The 16,591-nt window shown below is 47.0% G+C and overlaps 1 protein-coding gene and 1 non-coding gene across 2 annotated transcripts in view; both read right to left on the bottom strand.

The window, feature by feature from the left end:
* Window positions 1-5,462: 5,462 nt before the first annotated feature.
* Plekhb2 (pleckstrin homology domain containing B2) overlaps window positions 5,463-16,591 on the bottom strand; it is a 32,648-nt gene continuing 21,519 nt past the window's right edge. The window contains exons 7-8 of the mRNA NM_001106899.1: window positions 13,913-14,018; window positions 5,463-8,095 (exon numbers count right to left, since the gene is read on the bottom strand). Coding sequence (NP_001100369.1) covers window positions 7,959-8,095; window positions 13,913-14,018 — 243 coding nt within the window. The 3' untranslated portion in view covers window positions 5,463-7,958. The remainder of the gene's footprint in view (window positions 8,096-13,912; window positions 14,019-16,591) is intronic.
* Rnvu1-17 (RNA, variant U1 small nuclear 17) lies at window positions 12,418-12,578 on the bottom strand. Its single transcript, XR_015630085.1, has one exon. It is a non-coding gene; the product is annotated as a U1 spliceosomal RNA (small nuclear RNA).

The raw sequence follows: 16,591 nt of genomic DNA, 5'->3' as shown, positions 1-16,591 counted from the left end.
CCGTTTATACTCCTTGAGTGCCTTAGACCCCATCAGGCCAGCAGGCAGAGAAGCTACTCTAGTCTGTAGGTTATAGGGATGCGGGTAGGTTGGAGAGTCAGGTGGGCCACGTAGGCTGCCTGCAGACTGCTATTGCACCCATGTTGAAGAGATGTGCCTAGAGAGGCCAGCCTGGTCCCTGCATGGCCACACCTAGCCAGAGCCCTGAGTCGCAGCTATCTGAGCCCTTTCCGGGCCCATAGGAGACCTTCCAGGGCAAAGGGCCTGTCATGATAGCTGCCCATCCCAGGGAACTGCACCAGTAACAAGATCGGTAATTTAGGAGGAATAAAGGAATGGTTAGATGCAGTCAGTCAGCAGCAGGCGGCAGGAGATCTAGGGCAGGGGGCATAGATAAGCCCGTGAGGGGATTCATGCTCTTTAACAGGCAGAGACCCTGTAGGACGTGCATCTGCACAGCATATATTCTCCACTGGGCACAGGCTCTCACTGGACTTGTCCTCTTGGCTGTAAACTTCTTTGAGTGGTCACCTTGGATTAAGCAATACATTAACCTTCACCTCTCCCTGCTGTCCCCCTCCACCAAATGCTGTGGTCATCTAATTCATAAAAGGCGCTCTGGGACTGGGGAAGGATACCAGTGGGAACAGAGACAGCCTGGTTCTTTTTCTAAACCCCTTCTTTATCTCTGCGCTCCACTGAACAAGACATTGCCTCCTTGGGCTGTTGAGCATGTTCCCTCACAGCCTCTATCGTCCTACATGGGCAACAAAACCAGCCAGGTGTAGGCCATTCTCAAAGCTGACACAGGTCAACCTCAGACTGGCAGTGAAAATGACCGTCAGACAGAGGTAGCCATGTGCCCCAATGTAGGAGGAAGCTCACTGTCCACCACAGGGAACAGACACAGTACAAATGTACGAATGAACTTCACACATTCAATGTATGGTCTGCCTCAACACCAGGGTGACGGAAAGCAGGGAGAGGATTCTCCACTCTTAGGGCTTAGCAAGCCCTCCTTTGGCTGAGCACCTCATCCATCAGATACCTAAAATGTCACCGTCAGCGACAGACAGGCTGACTTTTGAGGAAGGAGAGGGAGGGGTGCACAGTTCAGGTAAGGAGCAAGAGTACAGGGAGGTGCTCAACCTTCACACCTCTCCTTGTGTGCTAAGCCTCCAACTCAGCCCTAGGCCACCCAGCAGGGCTAGGTGGGGCTGGGTGACAAAAAGAGACTTTTCCTGAGCCCACCCTGACACCCAGTGGCAGCTCCCAGAAGCGGCAGCTGCCTGGAAGAACAGTAAATACAGAAAATTCTATGCTATGCTATGGGAGAGAGAAGCCTTCCCTCAACCAGTCTCTCCAACTCAACTTGCAATGGAACTGTGCAGAGGACTGGTTTGGATTCAGATCCGATGGGCTCTCAGAGATTTCAGGGCTATGGGGCTGGCATCCCTGAGAACCGCAGGCTCGCAATGGAGAGGCTAGAGGGGGAAAGTCTGTGTGTCTGCTGGATGCCTGTGAGGCAGGATTATTACACATAGAGAAGGAAACTGAGGTGAGAGGCCCATGCTGCGTGCCCAGGTCTAGAAAAAGCAATGGAGAACTGAATCCAATCCCCCAGAAAATACACTTGCCCCACTGTGGGCCTTCCTGCAGATTTCACGGTAGGTTTCACAAGTTAACAGAGGCAGCTTCTTAAGAAGCACTGAGCCACCCCCGTATCTCCCCTCAGGTGTCCAGGGCTCAACCATCCCCTGCCCTAGGAACACATCAGGTGCCCACATGGTGTGCATGGCTGCTTAAGAACACCCTGCCCATGGCCCACTGATGATGACTATGATCTCTGAGCTGTGATGGTCCTCGCTGAGCTGCCAGTTTCACTGGGTGGAAGTCCTTGTCTCAGTGGGAAGGAGAATAGGGTGGAGAGTGGGGGATTAGAGGCATCAAATTAGCATATGAAAGAAACCGATTGCAGGAGATAACCCTACCCACCCCCTCTGTGCTTGTACCATCACTGCTGCCCCTGCTGACTACCACCGACATCACCATTCCAGGCTATGTGTAACAAAAAGATGCATGCAAGGGGAAAAATGCATGGTGTGTGATAGAGAACTTGCTTTGCGTGCACAAAACCCTAAGCTTAATCTCCTACTAATGAAAACGAAGAAACAAACAAAGATAGATCTTTGGAGCCTGAATCTGCCTTTTGCTCTAATCAATTCCAACCTTGGAAATGTTTCTCTCTTCTCAGCACTAATTCCCTTTCTGTTATTAATTGTGCATCTGTCCGCATCATTGTTCACTGGACACTTTAACAGGTCCCCTTTGAATTTGAATCTACACCAGTAACAGTAACACCCAAAGCTGTGCAAAGCCAGTGCTAGACACCCACTTCCTTCCCACTGGCTGAATGGCTATCCCTAGGAGAGTAGGGAGGCCGTGATTGGCAGGCTAGGGTCTATTGTGTCCATCCAAAGGTAGTCCTTTGTGGAGCTGGAAGAAGGGGGGAAAGGCAGCCCAGGAGAGAACATTCATCCTCTACCTCAGCGTAGGAGGGGCAGGGAACCCTACCTGGGTTGAGCAGAGGGAGACACGAGTCTGAAGCACTAGGCAGGGCCTGGATTGGGAGCAGAAAGCACAGAAGTGCCTGGGGTGGGGGGTGAGAGGGCATGAAAATGTACTCCACCCCAAGCCCAGACTCTCAGGACTCTCTGTTCTTGTGTCTTTTGGGTATGGTATGTGCTGGTGTTAGTACATGTGGAAGACAACTTCAAGTGTGATTCTCAGGGGCTATACTGGGTAGTTTTGTGTGTCAACTTGACACAAGCTGGAGTTATCACAGAAAAGGAGCCTCAGTTGTGGAAATGCCTTCATGAGACCCAGCTGTAAGGCATTTTCTCAACTAGTGGTCAAGGTGGGAAGACCCAGCCCATTTGGGTGGTGCCTTCCCTGGGCTGGTGGTCTTGGGTTCTATAAGAGAGCAAGCTGAGCAAGCCAGGGGAAGCAAGCCAGTAAGAAACATCCCTCCATGGCCTCTGCATCAGCTCCTGCTTCCTGATCAGCCTGAGTTCCAGTCCTGACTTTCTTTGGTGATGAACAGCAATATGGAAGTGTAAGCTGAATAAACCCTTTCCTCCCCAACTTGCTTCTTGGTCATGATGTTTGTGCAGGAATAGATACTCTGACTAAGACAGGGGCCTTTCATAATTTCTTTTAAGACTTGGTCTCTCATTGGCTTGGAAGTCACAGAATAGCCTAAGGAGGCTGGCCAGCAGGCCTCAGGGATCCTTCTGTCTCTGCTTTCTAGCACTGGGGTCACAAAAGTGTGCCATTACACATTCTTTTTGCATGGGTTCTAGCAGTCCAAATTGGGTCCTCATGCATGCAAGATAAGCTCTTTATTAACAAAGCTATGGCCACAACCCTAAACTGACCAAGTGACATTTCTGGGATAGAACTAGTTGACATGTGATTTACACCACTAGTTTTACTGACCAGCAAATACTATCAAAATGAAGGTTAAATACAAATAAGACTTCCATTAAAAGCTGGGAACAGTGAAGAGCATTGTCTTTTTTTAAAAAATATATGTGATTGTGTGCGTTCAAATGCTTGTGTTTGTGTGTGTGTGGGAGGTACATATGTACTCATATATGTGTTTATGCTTGAGTGCACAAGCCAGAGGACAAGCCAACCTCCAATGTTGTCTTCAGGAAGATTGTCCATCTCCTTTGAGTCAGGACCTTGACTCATCTGAAACTCACCAATTACTGTCTTCCCAATCCCCAGTTGCCAAGGACCAGCCTCAGCTTGGAAAGGGGTTCTGAGAAAGAGGTATTTAGAAGTAGCAAAAAGAACACCTTGAAGTCAAGCTGATAGTCTGTGTCCTACTCAGAACAGCTTTCTGAAGACCACCAGACAGCTCAGCTCTCAGACTTTTATTTACATACCAGCTCAGTCATTTACTCCAGGTTCCCTTTTGATTATCCCATGAATCAACATTCCATGACTCCCAGATCCTTGATTCTTATACATTTTTTTAAACATTGCAAATGAACTCAAAGTTTTGCCTGCCTTTGTAAGTACAGACAATAAGCTAGCTGGGTGGGATCCTCTCCTGAGATCACTACCCCCACCACACCTGATCCCAAACTAGCTCTGTCCCAGGCTGACTTTGAACTCAGGAATCTGCCTGCCTTTGTAAACACAAACAATAAACATAGCTGGTGGGATCTTGCCCTGTGATCACCACTCCCCAAATCTCTATCTCCTTCCTTGATAACTTTCTGACAAGCTGACTCATAGTACAACTGTCTATGTTCTTCTAGGTCCCGTGAAGCTCCTTTTACAATTCATACTGTATCCTTATATATTGCATAACTGAGAAATTATATATTTTTGAACTCATGTTTTCAGAGTTCTTTCTCACAGCCTTAAGGACTATCCTGAAGGTCTCAGTGTTTACCGATTTTTTGCTAAGGGCATAGACACACCCTTGCCTCCCAGACTTGTGCTGTCTCTGATTATCATGGAGTCATTAACCTTGGCAGAGAAGACATTCCCCGATAATCTTGACAGGGAGAACAGTTTTTTATACAAACAAGCCTCATACTCAGTGAATAGTCAGCTTTTGAGCCTCAGCCTCAACAGCTGTAACTCGAACCAAACTTCACTTGCAACTATTATAAGAATTAGTGGGTTGGGAGCTGAAGAGGTGGTTCATTGGTTAAGAACATGTACTGCTCTTGTGGAAGACTTGAGCTCAACTCCTACATGGCATTAGGCAGCTCACAACTGGCTGTAATTCTAGTTCCAGGGAATCTAATCCTGCTGTCCTCAGCAGACACCTATATTCTTGTACCCATACATGCACAAATACACATATTGAAAATAATGCCCCAGGCTTTGTGGCAAACATCTGTAATTCCAGTACTCAGGCAGGTGCATCTCCGTGAGTTCAAGGCCAGCCTGATCTACATAGCAAGTTCCAGGCAGCTATCAGTCAGGGATACATGACCCTATCTGAAATATAAACCGAAATAAAAGTAAGCCTTAAAAGAATTGTGAGTTTCTTCTTCTAAAGCGACTGCACATCTCTAACACCTAAAATCCTGAATAAGTGGAATTTTTTTTTTCTTTTCTTTTTTTCGGAGCTGGGGACCAAACCCAGGGCCTTGCGCTTGCTAGGCAAGCGCTCTACCACTGAGCTAAATCCCCAACCCCTTAAGTGGAATTTTTACTGCTGACAACAGAGCTCACCAATTGGATAGAAGACTGGCACTCTGGGGGCTAACCTTTCTCCAAGCTCCAAGTTCTATGATCGCAGATGTCTGTAGCCACACCCACCTCTCATCTCTGACCTCAGATCCTCGTGATTTTATGGCAGGCTCTTGACTATCTCTCCAGCCACCTCAGAATAATTTAAACGTACAACAGAAATCACAATGAGACACAGTTTAAGGTTAATGATCATTTAATGTTTTAACAAGTCCACTTATAAACATACCATATGCATAATCAGGGAGAAAATGGGCTCTGTAGACACAACAGAACAGCAGAAGCAATCACAAAGAAGACTGCCTGCATTCTCTGCCTTTCGCCTACATAGACTAGAAGGCGAAATGAGAGGTTACATAGGATCAACAACACATGTAGAAAATAAGTCTGAACCATTCTGTCTCAAACACAGGAACTTGCTACACTCCAGAAGGCTACTGTGGGCACTAGCGACCTAAGACGAGCCCTCTTGGCAAGGGATGATCTGAGGAAGCCTCGGGCTTTCCTTACATATGAAAAGTTCTTGACTCAAAGAACTAAAAGAACAATGAAGTCAGCCACAACCCTGTCAGCAGCCAGCCTCTTCCAGCCCAGCATCATTATTTATAAGTCTCCACGGAGGAGAAGAGTTCCTCAACATCAGACAAGTAGTTCCCTCCAACTCATGAATTTCATGACTCACTGAGGTACAAAACCACGCTGCAAAACCATCGAAAGGACGTCGTCTATGAGGCTCGGGGCTGAGAAAATGAGATGCCTGGGAAAATATTCCCTACTGGGTATGCCACAAAGTAACTGGTGACAGGAAATGATCAGGCTCAGCAATGGCTGCCTGGTACAGCTGGCCCTACTGGGGTCAGGCGCTAGGCATGGCACACCCATGGGACAGCAGGAGATAATTCTGTTTCAAAAGTACTTCAGGGACATGACTCAATACTCTATGGTTTAAGGAATCCCAGTAACTAACTTCAAAATTAAAATCCCTGTGCAACACTAAACAGTGGTTTTAGTGTTTTGTATGTAATGCATGGAGCTTTACAAATGGGGACGTTGTGAGTAAATGGCAGTCTTACAGCACAGGCTGTTAAAATCCGCGTCCTACTTATTAAAGCAATGCTGTACGAGCTGTGTCAACAGGTCTCCAAGGAGTAGCGAGAAAGCACTGTGGGCACCACCTCATCTACTGGGCAACTGTCTGACACGGAGATCGGCTGAGGACTTGAACTGACCAAGAGACCTGCCTATCAGTACGGCAAGACAGCACGCATGCTCAGGGCTGGGCACAGTCAGAATGCGTGTTTCCTTTGGGAAAGCACTCTGGAGAAACAGGACTATGCAATGTAGAGGGCGGGACCTTCACTGTGCTGCCCCATCTTTGGGACAGGGTACTATTTGAAACTAAAACCATGGCAGGCACACGGCTGGAACTGGGAGCTTTAAAACATGAAAGAACAGAAATTTTAAATATGTGGAATGTGTATTCTCTAATGTTGGAAATATAAATTTTTGTCAGAAATCCAGATTGTGAGTTTCCCAGAGTGTCACACGTTTGGGGACTAGAAATGTTTTAAGCTCTTCTGCTGTGAGGCGGTCAGGACTGAGAACAAGGCTGGATCCCCACTAACATGAGGGATTAGAACGAATCCCTGAGATGGTCTCTACCCAATCCCCATTTCTCACTCAAAACCTGAGTCTCTCTGGACACCCACGGGGCCTCCCAACCACTGCCTGCCGAGGAAGAGCCTCACCAGGAGTTAAAGAGCATCCCGTGAAGCTTGGGTCCCAGAAGGCCTGAGGCAGGAACATTCCAAGTAAGGCTCTCCCCAATTCCCCTCACTATACTTTCTTTACAAGTAGAAAAATAGGCTCTATAGGCTCTCTGCAGACTGGGCTGGCAATCAATACGCCTAAAGCAGACACTGAAAACATATCACCAGGCAGCTCCCAGTGTAACTCCCACCACTGGCACTCACTTCTTTATCCAGCAGGGCTTAAAAGGAGAGGCTCGAATTCTGAGGCTCAAATCAATTCCTAACTCCAGACAGTTTCCAGTCATCCCCGGGAAAAGCAAACAGAAGAATAACAAGAATGTAAAACTGGGCAGATTCCTGGAGCATAATTAAAGGGAAGGGGTGGCCCTCTGCATCCTGAGCAGATCCTGCCGGTATCTGGGAGCTCCAAGGGGTAGGTTATGGGGTCCTCACATCACAGTCCTGCAGGAGCCACCAGCCCACAGCTCCTAGGGTAACATGCAGCCGGGGTCTGGAGTGAGATTCCACAGTTAAAGAAGCTACAACTCTCCTCCCCACACTCACACACATCCTCTTCCGTTGCCATTATTGTTGTTGGCATAGCAAGGAAAGCCACCCCTCAATTCAACACTGAGCCTAACTGAACGGAAAATGCCCTTTTAGATGGTGTGTTTACAAAGCCATCCAAGAGTCCCTAAGAAAGACTTGATGGAAGTTGGTACCCGGAAGGACTCGGGCTCTCGCTCACAGCATACCTCGGGCTTTCTTTGTGGTACCATCCAGGTCAATCACAGTTATTAGATTACCATCTTCAAAAGAACTATTTAAATTATTATGAAAGACACTTGTCACAAACAGAAATGCCCTGCAAATCAAATTATTGCACACAGGACTAACTGAAGCTATGCACAGAAAATGCTGAAGGCTCTAGAAGACCCAGAACAGAGAGCCCAGGGCCATGCCTGTGGCTGCCCCAGCAAGCATGCCCAGGGCCAGGTCACTGTCACTGTCTCGGTACCGTTCACGGATGATGACTTGGTTGGCAGGCTGTTGTCCATAAACTCCTACAAAAGAAGAGAAAGGAGATCTTTTAAGATGTAATTTGGAAGTCCAACGTTCACTGAAAAGATGGTGTCCTTAACATAGACGCTGTATCTAATCTCCATGTCACCAGCTTGTTCACTATTTGGCTTTCAAGGTCCTTCAGAAAAGTGTTAACAGGTGGCTTCAGTGAGTTCAACCCAATCCTTTCCAAGGCCGCCATACATATGCTAAGGTAGACACTGTTGCAATTTATCAAAGACAATATGTGGGGGGCTGGACTTCTTGTTGCTCTTGCAGAGAAGCTGGCATGCACACGTTCCCTCTCAAGCACCAGTAACTATAGCTTCAGGGATCCAATGCCCTCTTCTGATCTCTCCAAGTCCCAAGGGTGCACTTGGTACACACACACACAGCCAAGCACTCATGCTTGTTAAATAATTTTTTAAAAGATGTGCATAAGACCTGGCATGGTGGTGCACACCTTTAATCCCAGTGAGTAGGAGGCAGTGAGAAGGGCCAGCCTGGTCTACACGGTGAGTTTCAGGCCAGCCAGGGATACCCAGCGAGAGTCTGTCTAAAAGACAAGAGGACGGTACAAGCTTGCAGAGAGGAAGTTGATCATCCTTCAGAAGAACTTTATTAGAGGAGTGTGGTGGTTCGGATGAGAATGCCCCCATGGGATCACATATTTAAATACTCCATCCTGGGGGGGGGGGGTTGAACTGTTTGGGAAGAATTAGAAGGTGTGATCTTATTGAAGGAGATGTGTCACCAGGGGTGGGATTTAAGATTTCAAAAGCCCACACCATTCCCAGTTAGCGCTCTTCCTCTCCCCGTTTCCTTCCCTACCTCTCTCTGTCTCTCTTTGCCTCCTACTTGCACATAAGGCTGGAAGTTCTCAGCTACTGTTCCAGGACCATGCCTGCCTGCACCCTTCCATGACAGTCAGGGACTCACTCTCTGTGACTGTAAGCCTCAATGAACTTTCTTCTGTAAGTTGCCTTGGTCACAGTGTTTCATCGCAGCAATAGAAAAATAACAAATATGACCTCGTGACCACCGAGGAGAATGCCTTCAGTGCTTTCAGCTTCTTACTCACAGGTTTCCAGGGGGTGGAGGAATCCATACAGGGTGACCCAGCCTACCCGAAAAAGCCAGAGAAACACCGATAAGGAAGAAAATGGAAACCTGCCTTGGAATTCGGAGGGAGGCAGACCCACGCCTGCCAAGGAGAGGAAAGCACTTGACTGTTTAGAAGAGCTGCCCGGAGGCCTGCCTGACTCCATCTTAAGATTAAAGGCCATCTTGTGACAAGGCCAAAACAAGTTTATTCCTGTTTTCTATAAACCTTGGATTTGAGCAGGTCTTGACTCATTTTCTGGAATTTGACGTGTTCCACGTACTATACCCCCACCTCCACCCTGATAAGGTGTTCTGGTAAATAATTCTGAAATATGCAGTCAAGTTCCCACATAAGCAAAATTCCTCTGGAAACCTCCCAACCCTTGAAAACCTCCTAGTGTTGCGGGTGTGTGTTTGTTTGAGCTATATAAACCCATAGTCTTTTATGTTTGACGCTATTTTATTAAACCTTGCTTTAGAGAGAGATAGCCTTGTCTGACAAAAAAATAAAGCTTACGTAATCTGACCAAAGCACCTGGGTGATGATCTTTACCCCAGCTCCACAGGATAAACACTGCACGGTTACATCACAGGCCGCTTATCTTACTCTGGAGAGGGCTGCAGGGTCGGGCCTGGTTTCTGGAGCAGAGAGTGAGGGAGACAGCGAGGGGACCTGGAACCTTACAAACGCCATCTGAGAACTCACAGAGAGGTCGCAGGGCAAAGTTTAGAGCACAGAGAAAGCTACGGAAGCCTGCCTCGGATTTCCATGGCAGCCCTCCACGCCACCCTTGCTGGGATGACAGACAAACGGGAAGAATGCGGGAGCACCAGGGAAAGTCTGCTTGGAGATGAATCAGCAGCAAGCATGGTGGCTCACACCTGCCGTCTTAGCACGTGGGGGCTATGACAGCCACACTGATGTCTCACCATCTGAAGTTTGCTTCCTGTGAAGTACAAAGTGGGTAGACGTATACCTACATCCCCTTCTGTGTCACCACACTGCGCTTCCTCAGTTGTGACAAGTATCTGAGGATGTCACCAGAAGGAAAAAAATATCATGAGAAAAATCACTCTTGATCCTTAAAGTGGGTGTCCTGAATTTTCTTTTTGGTTGGCTGGGACTTTTTGTGTTTTGTTTTGTTTTGTTTGTTGTTTGAGACAGTCTAACTGTGCATCCCAAGTGGTCTGGAACTCACTATGTACACTGGACTGCCCTGAAACTCACGGATCCGCTTGCCTCTGCCTCTGAGGTGCTGGAGTAAAGGTGAGCAGCGCTACATCCCACTTAACCGTACATTGAGTTAGTACACAAAATAACGAGGTTCACTACGTACTCCACTCATGCAGTGTTTGGTAGCATCTCTTCCCCTCCTAGCTGGCTACACAACCCCTTCTTGGGAGCCAACTAGCACACACTAGTGAAGGTCTAAGGTCGAAACAGGTCTCTCTTGAGCATTTACTTTGGGAGTGTGGGGGTCACTGCCCTGACTTTGTTACAGACTCTCTTTTTTTTTCCTGGATCTGAGGACCGAACCCAGGGCCTTGCGCTTGCTAGGCAAGCGCTCTACCACTGAGCTAAACCCCAAACCCCCATTACAGACTCTTAAGACTACAGTCATACCCAAACTAAAATATTAGAAACAGACGTCTCACTCACAGTGTGAGCTGGGTACATCTTCCTCTCCACACCCCCAACTTAAAAGCACACACAGCCACTTCTTCAGCAGATACACACTAAAGGAGAAACCCACTGAGGATATCTGGAAACTTCAAATGTTCCAACGTCAAAGGTATAGCCAAAGAGTGCAAAGAATTCATTGTGCATGCCCCTGGCGCTGAGGTGCTGAGAGACACTTCATGTCCTTAATCTACAGCCAAGAACGGCACATCCCTAGGGTTTTTGCAGAATGAATTATGTGAGTTCCAAAAAATCCAGAAGAGCATCTGGGGAAAATCTTCTTGTCCAAATTGCAAGAATGTGTCACATGTAGGTACAAATGTGCCTGCCTGTGCTGTAACCTGGAGAACTCTGAACTACACTTCCTCCCACGGTACCTCAGCCAGCCAGCCTGTGCCTCCTCTACTTCCTCTGCCCCCAACCTCCACCTCTGCCTCCTCACCCTTTCCCTGCCCTGCTTCTGCCTCTGCCTCTGCCTCTGCTTCCTCTTCTGTCTCCTCCTCCACTGCCCTAATGGCTGCACTGTTTGAATAACACAGTCCCATTAAAGCACTTTAGGCTGGACCGTTAGCAAGAGCCTCACATATATAATAGTGAGAGATCTACTGGAGATTAATTAAGGAAGCCCAAGAGATTAATGAGAGGAGGAAGCAGATTAAACCGTCAGTCACCAGTCCCTGACTCTGACTTATAATGAGTCACCATGAAGCCCAATGGCAGTGTTATCAACAAGGTAGAAATGTCTTCATTGTGCCCTGCAGAAAGAAGCTAGAGCTCTTGTGTAACTTAGAGTGTTATTCAGAGAGGGTGGATCTGACAGAGGCCTCTGTGCTTCACGGTGCACACTGGCTTCGTAAAGTACCTGAGTCCAGGTTCCGGTATTCGGGTTGATGGGTTCACAACTGCCTGGGACTCCAGCTCTTGGGGATTCTCGGGCCCCCTCGGCCATGTGTGCTTTACCCACACATGTTCAAATAAATGGGCTAGGGGAGAACTCTTCTCACAAGAAACCATGGAAATGATAAGTGGGTTTCTTACAGGCTTAAGAAGTTTTAGCTAGCACACTATAGACACCTATCTGAAGCTCTGTCACCTTAAAACTTTAATATGTATTATATAATATATATTATACATATATATATATATATATTTGTGCATATTGGGCATGCTCCATTGAACTGTCTCACCAAACCCATCTCAGCCTTTTTACAAGCACCTTTGATGTCAATTCTGCCTGGTGTCCTGTGGTGATGCATGTGACATACGGAGAAGGTCACCAAGTCGGTCTTAATATAGCCAAGTCCTGTCTTAGTTACTTTCCTGTTGCCATGATAAAACACCACTGCCAGCTCGACTTAGAGAAGGAAGGATTCATTCATTTGAGTTTATGGATCCAGAGGGATTCGAGTCTGTCCCTTCACAGCAGGAAAACGTGACAAGAACTGGGAATATCAGAGAGTTCACATCTCAAAATGAGAGCAAGAAACGCAGAGGGAATAGGAATGGTTTGAGGCTTTTCCTCTTCCTCCTCTCCCTCTCCAGGTTAGAGTACAAATGCAGTCCCTCAGCACAGATTATACAGTGGAGTTTTCCACATTTGGGGAAATCACAGGGGTCGTCACATCCGGAGTACAATGGACAAGCCTCACCCTGGGAAAACCATGATCATGATCATGGTACTGCCCCTGCCAGGTACGTATGTATGAGGCTTTTAAAACCTCAAGCCTCACCCCAGTGGTGGATTTTCTCTAACAAGGCCACAATTCCTAATCCTCCCTAAACAGTGCCACCAACTGGGAACCAACCGCCTGAGGATAAAGGGACATCTCATTTGAACCACATGTCACTCCTGGTTCCCATCGCCTCACAGACATAATGTATCCCTCATTATGTCCAACTTCAAAAGTCCCCAAAGTCTTTCAGTCTCAACGCTGTTTAAAATGACAAAGTCTAAAGTCTCTTCAGAGACTCCAGGCAATCTCCTAACCATAAGCCCTTGTAAAATAAAATAAAAAAAAACAAAAAACCAGTTACACACTACCAATCTATAATAACACAGGATATATATTACCATTCCAAAAGGTAGAAAATGGGGCACAGTGAGGAGACAGTGTTAGGGTTCTGCCCCTGTGGCATTGCTGCCTGTGATCTCTGTCTCTGTCTCTCTTTGTCTCTCTCTCTCTCTCCCTCCCTCTCTGATTCCATTCTCTGTATGTAGCTCTGGGAGGCCATTGTGTGGAGCTATGGAGGGAATGCCCAAGTTTGTGAGAGATGCCCAAGGCATCTGCTAAGGAGAGCTACTTCATTTCATAGGCTTCTAGTGTTAAAGACTGAATGGCAAGGGGGCTGGAGAGACGGCTCAGCAGTTAACACCGCTTGCTGCTCTCCCAGAGAACCCTGGTTCAGTTCCCAGCACCTATAAGACACAGCCATGAGGAACTCCAGTCCCAGGCATCGGACCCTGACAGGCACTTACACTTATGTGTACATACCTATCGACACGTACACACAATGAAAAATAAATCTTTAAAAAACTGTTTAAATTGAATGACATACAGAAAATGTAAGCAACTAAGGTGTATTTGATTATATTTTAAATAAAGATTATTAAAACCTTAAATAATCAAAAGCTGGGCTGAAGAGATGATTCAGTGGAGCTCGGAGAGTTTCTGCCAATCTGACAACCCGAGTTCAATCTCTGGGACTCACACAGTGTTAGGAGACAACTGACTCCCTTGAATTGTCCTCTGGCCTTCCTTCATGAGCTGTGACATACATGTGCCCACACACATATGTGTACCCATGCACACAAAGTCAATAAAAATGCAATAGTTTTAAATAACAATTGTTCTAGCACTGTAAAGGTATATAAAACCCCAAAAGACTGAAGAGAACTACGCAAAAATCAGAGTGGCAAAGTGATTTGGATTCTCCAGTGAGAAAGTGCAGCTCATTTAACCTCAAACTGAAAATTAAGGCTCCTCTCTGCCCCCACCATATGTGGAGGCCAAGAGCAGCAGCCAGCGTGAGTTACCTGCATATGGGTACTGGTATGGCACTGCATACGCCTGCCCGTTGGCGGCATAGACAACTTGAGTTCCTGCTGGGTACGCGCCACTGTATGGACCATAGCCGTAGACCTGGAAGGAAAGAAGGTTCCATGAGAAATACAATTTTGAGGGAGGGGCTGGTGGGATGGCTCAGTGGGTAAAGGCACTTGCCACCTAGCCTGATGACATGCTTTGTGTCCCTGACACTCACGAAGTGGAAGGGGTGGGTGGAGTCCTAAAAACCATCCTCTGTCAGCAATTATGAAATGAACACATAATTGGTGCGTGGGGATGGAGAGGGGTGACACGCATGGGAGGTACTGGGAGGAGGAAAGGGGAGATGAGAAATGATGTGATGATACATACATATTTATATACATACATACATACATACATGTATACATACATACATGCACACATACATACACGCACTCATACATACACACACATATATACACGTATACATGTATACACATATATATCCATATATACATGTACACACATATACATGCATACATGCATAGGTGTCCCCCGACCTCCACAGGTGTGCTGTGACATATCCTAGATTGGATAATGGAGACTCAGAAATCACAATGAGTACAGACAGAAAAGGGGTGGAGGGGCCGGGAAAAGTTTGCTCCCTCTGCCTGAAGAGCCAATAACTGCTCCACTCTGCAAACACTAAGACCTGGCTGCAAGAACACCCTATTCCACCCCCCAAAGCTCAGAGGTGGAAGCCCTAACCACCGTGCTCTACAACAGCCTCAACTACAACTACAACAGCTACAGCAAGCCTCCCCTGCTCCCTTAGAGCGCAGACAGAAAAGGGTGCAGGCGAGGCAGGCGGTTTCATCCCTGCCAGATAACAAGGCACCCACTCTACCATGCAACAGACCACGAGTGAGCCGGAATCCATGACTGCCGAGCAGAAGCAATTGCCCTTCTCACCCCCGAGGAACCACTGAAGGCCCGGTGGGGAGTGGGTCTGCTGGCCACGCTGCATACATCCATCAGTATGTATGCAGTAACTGGGAGTCCTCTCTTCCCAGCAAGGTGCTCTGAGAAGACTCAGAGAAAACCTAAACTCCTGAGCCTTAGGTCCCAGCCCTGGCTGTGGCCTGAGAATCTGGACTTCGACCTGGCAAGATCCGAGTCTCGCTGTGTTTAACATATCAAGGTTCTGACCAAAATCACTTTTAGCTCAAGCAGCCGAGATCACAAACAAAAGGACACAGAATAACGCCCACATTGAGACCTCATAGATGCAGGGGTGTAGCTCAGTGGGCGGAGCTTGCTGGGCATGGCAGAAAGGCTGGGTTCCAACCCAGCACCTGAGGGTGAAAGATGCTAGAATTATCTAGAAAGGACTTGTGTGTTGAGCGCCACTGTATATATGAGTGGTCTTTGTGCAGTGTATGGGTGTGGGTACAAATGTACATGTATAGAAGGCATACACGCCCGTGCATACATTCAGAGGCCACAAGCGGACACCAGGGGCATGTGCATGCGCACACGTACACTGTTGCGCTCCCCCCACCCCCACCCCCACTCACCTTATTTCCTTGAGACAGTATCTCTTACGGAAAAGATTTTTTTTCCTTAGTTTACTAGTTGGTCTAGGACTCTCTATGTAGGTAAGGCTGACCACAAACTCACAAAGATCCACGGGTTTCCTCCTTCTGAGTACTAAGTTTAAAGTTGTGCACCACCACATTCAGCTTGGGAAAGGTTTTCTTTTTTCTTGAGAAAGGGTTTCTCTAAGGGTTCTAAGCCCTGGCAGTCTTAGAACTTGATCTGTAAACCAGGCTGACCTCAAACTCATGGAGATCTGCCTGATTCTGCCTCCCGACTGCTGGGATTAAAGATGTGCAGTGTAACACCTGGCCCTTTGGAAAGGATTTTAAAGTAATTATTATAAAAATCTTTCAGTTAGCAATTATGAAATGAACTGATCTAAATGAAAATAAATTAGTAACTCCCCAAAATTTTAAAAATTATAAGAAAAAAATCAGTATAATGCATATACAAAGAATATAAATTCTGGAAATAGCCAGGGTGTGGTGCTGCACACCTGTAATCCCAGAGTTTGAGAAATTGAAAGTTTACAGCACCCACATGGAGGCTCGCAGCTTCCCTTAACTCCAGTGTAGGGGATCTGATGCCCTCTCCTGGCCTCGGTGGGTACTGCATGTGTGTGGTGCTCTACTTGCAGGCAAAACATTCCTACACATAAAATTATATCTTTTAAAAATAGACAGTTATATACAACCACTTGAAGATAATAGAATACTTATAGATCTAATAAATGTGATCTATTATTATGCTGAAAACTGTAAAACGCTGACAAAACCAACAACCACCACCACCACCACCTAAAGAAAGCCAAGAATAAAAGCAGAGACAAACAGAATAGCCCACGAAGCTCAGGACAGCGAAAGAGACTTCTCTCTAAACGTGATGCAGTGGCTTATGGCAGCTTTGGTCAAAAACCTTGCGAGGTTTTGCAGTTAACACAGATAAACGGATTTGGGGCTGGCCAGATGGCTCAGTGGATAAAGGTGCTTAGCACCAAGCCTGACAACCCCCGAGTTTAATCCGCAGGACTCACAGAGAGAGCCAACTCTCAAGTTATCCTCTGACCTCTACCTGTGCAATGTACATGT

This window comes from Rattus norvegicus, chromosome 9 (genome assembly GCF_021556685.1).
Source record: "Rattus norvegicus strain SHRSP/BbbUtx chromosome 9, alternate assembly SHRSP_T2T, whole genome shotgun sequence".
NCBI lineage: Eukaryota > Metazoa > Chordata > Mammalia > Rodentia > Muridae > Rattus > Rattus norvegicus.
The sequence above is the reverse complement of the archived record's forward strand: the minus strand, read 5'-3'. Positions and strand labels throughout refer to the sequence as shown.